This window comes from Bremia lactucae, linkage group LG4 (genome assembly GCF_004359215.1).
Source record: "Bremia lactucae strain SF5 linkage group LG4, whole genome shotgun sequence".
Classification (NCBI taxonomy): Eukaryota; Oomycota; class Peronosporomycetes; order Peronosporales; family Peronosporaceae; genus Bremia; species Bremia lactucae.
This window is the reverse complement of record NC_090613.1, coordinates 354158-356204: the sequence shown is the minus strand read 5'-3', so window position 1 is coordinate 356204 and position 2047 is coordinate 354158. Positions and strand designations below refer to the sequence as shown.

Here is a 2047-nt window from a genome sequence, read left to right as displayed (position 1 = left end):
GCCCTTTGACTGTTGGCTGCTTTTGCGAGGCGTTAAGACAATGAGTCTGCGCGTCTTAACTGCCCAGAAAAACGCCGCGGAGGTCGCCAGCTTTTTAAAAGATCACCCGTTGATCAAGACGGTCCACTATACGGCCTTGCTGCCGAAAAAGTCGCCGGAGTCGATGATTCACGATTCACAGGCCCGTGGCTGTGGATCGGTCGTATGTTTTCGCACTGGATCACTCGCCTTTTCACAGCACTTGCTTACGGTCACGAAGCTCTTTAAAATTACCGTGAGTTTTGGCAGTGTGAACTCATTGATTTCGTTGCCGGGGGCGATGTCGCACGCTAGTATTCCTGAAGAAGTGCGGAAGGCACGCGAGTTTCCGGAGGATCTTGTGCGTCTATCGATTGGTATTGAGGACGCGAAGGATCTCATAAAAGATCTGTCGCAGGCCTTGCAATCGTACGTAGCTCCGTGAGAGCGATACAAGCTCGAGCGGGCTGAATCGTGGGATCTTCTGATTCGAGTGGGGGCTGCTTATTCCAGTCTTGCCACTTTTCACGGGGTCGGCGCATTTTGCTCTCATTTTTAGGCGTACCAAGGTGAATCTCATCATGGTGTCTGGGATGTCTGCAGATGCGTTGGTTGATTGACGCCGTAGCGCTTTGCTACGCACTCTAATACCACACGAAATCGCTGCATTTGATGCTGTCCATACTTTTGATTTGCAGAAATGTTGGCATGAAGAAGTTGTCGATTTTATTAGAATTATGTTTCTTCATGACGAAACTTACTTCTTTTTTCGACGTTTACTTGAACAATTGCCTTGAATTCATTTTTATTATATTTATATATATTACATATAATTGTGATCTGACATCTGAAGTGAGTGCAAATTTGGTAATATCGACTTACCACATTTGGTTAACTGAAGAATTGCATCAGCTCGAAAGTGTGTATTTTATCCTTACAAGGCCGATTAAGAAAATGAAATAGAATCGATAGCAAGTGACTGGTAGCACAGCGATGGGATAGTAAACGAATAGTAACACAGCGATGCGTGGCTCTTTTAAAGTGGCAATCGACAAACATTTCTCCTTTGTGCACTTAAGCAACTGCAGAATTTGCCTCTCACGAAACAGTGTGTTTTAAAGAGCTCACTTCATCACTGCATCGAACAAAGGCAGGGTTGCTGTAACGGAGTGTACCGTTACATAAGTATTATTTCCTTTAAGAGAAAAATTAAATATTAGTTCCTATGAGAGGAAATAAATAAAGAAGTTCCAATATTTCCAAATTGGATAATATTGATGCAATAAGATAGAAGATCGTTACGTAGGAAACTAAATATATTAATACAGTATTTTTATCATCATCCTTTGAATTACCTTATGTAGCTGAAGCCCCTTAGCTACTTAGAGACCTTTCTCTGTACTGAAGTTCCAAGGCACCCTTCCTTCACTGTAATCGGTTTAAGGTTAACTTGTACTGATCAGTACTAGTAAAAGGTGCCCCATTTTACCTGGTAGCACTTTGTAGTCCGTTCAATGGCCTAAGCACGTTCCATCCAACATGGACGTGTGTGACGTGTGGATAAAGAAGGAGGGAGATTTCCATCCCATCAAGAAGGCTATTACGCCACGCGTAAAGGTTTACTCATTTGAATGATATTGAATGGAGAGCGATCGAACGAATGAGTTCGTAGACGGCCCAGCCGTTGGCGCCATGCCGTACACTCTGGGAAGAGGTGAAGAGGATGCGGCCCTAGCCAAGTTCATTCATTGCAAACTCGACGCGGCCTGAGAGAAAGTAGCCCTGCTTCACCTCAACACGCTAAGGAGAGAATAGGGTGCTTAACAATTGGAAATGTTGAGACAGCAGCATGTAAATGCTGCTAATGAGCCGAAGCTCCGCATCGATTTGAAAGCTTAAAGATCGAAATCTCTAAGTTCAAGGCAATCGAAGGCGACTCCCTTTTGAGATGGTTCGCAGAGTTAGACGCCATAAAAGCTCGTCGTATCATTGATGACGCGACGAAAGTGAAAGTGAAATTTGGTATGTC

General features: G+C 43.9%; 1 protein-coding gene across 1 annotated transcript; it reads left to right on the top strand.

The window, feature by feature from the left end:
• Nucleotides 1–40: 40 nt before the first annotated feature.
• CCR75_009837 (uncharacterized protein) lies at nt 41–463 on the top strand (the record flags this gene model as incomplete). The annotated part of the gene is made up of 1 exon (XM_067967873.1): nt 41–463. One exon carries the CDS (start codon nt 41–43, stop codon nt 461–463), a length of 423 nt encoding a protein of 140 aa, XP_067819993.1.
• Nucleotides 464–2047: the final 1584 nt, after the last annotated feature.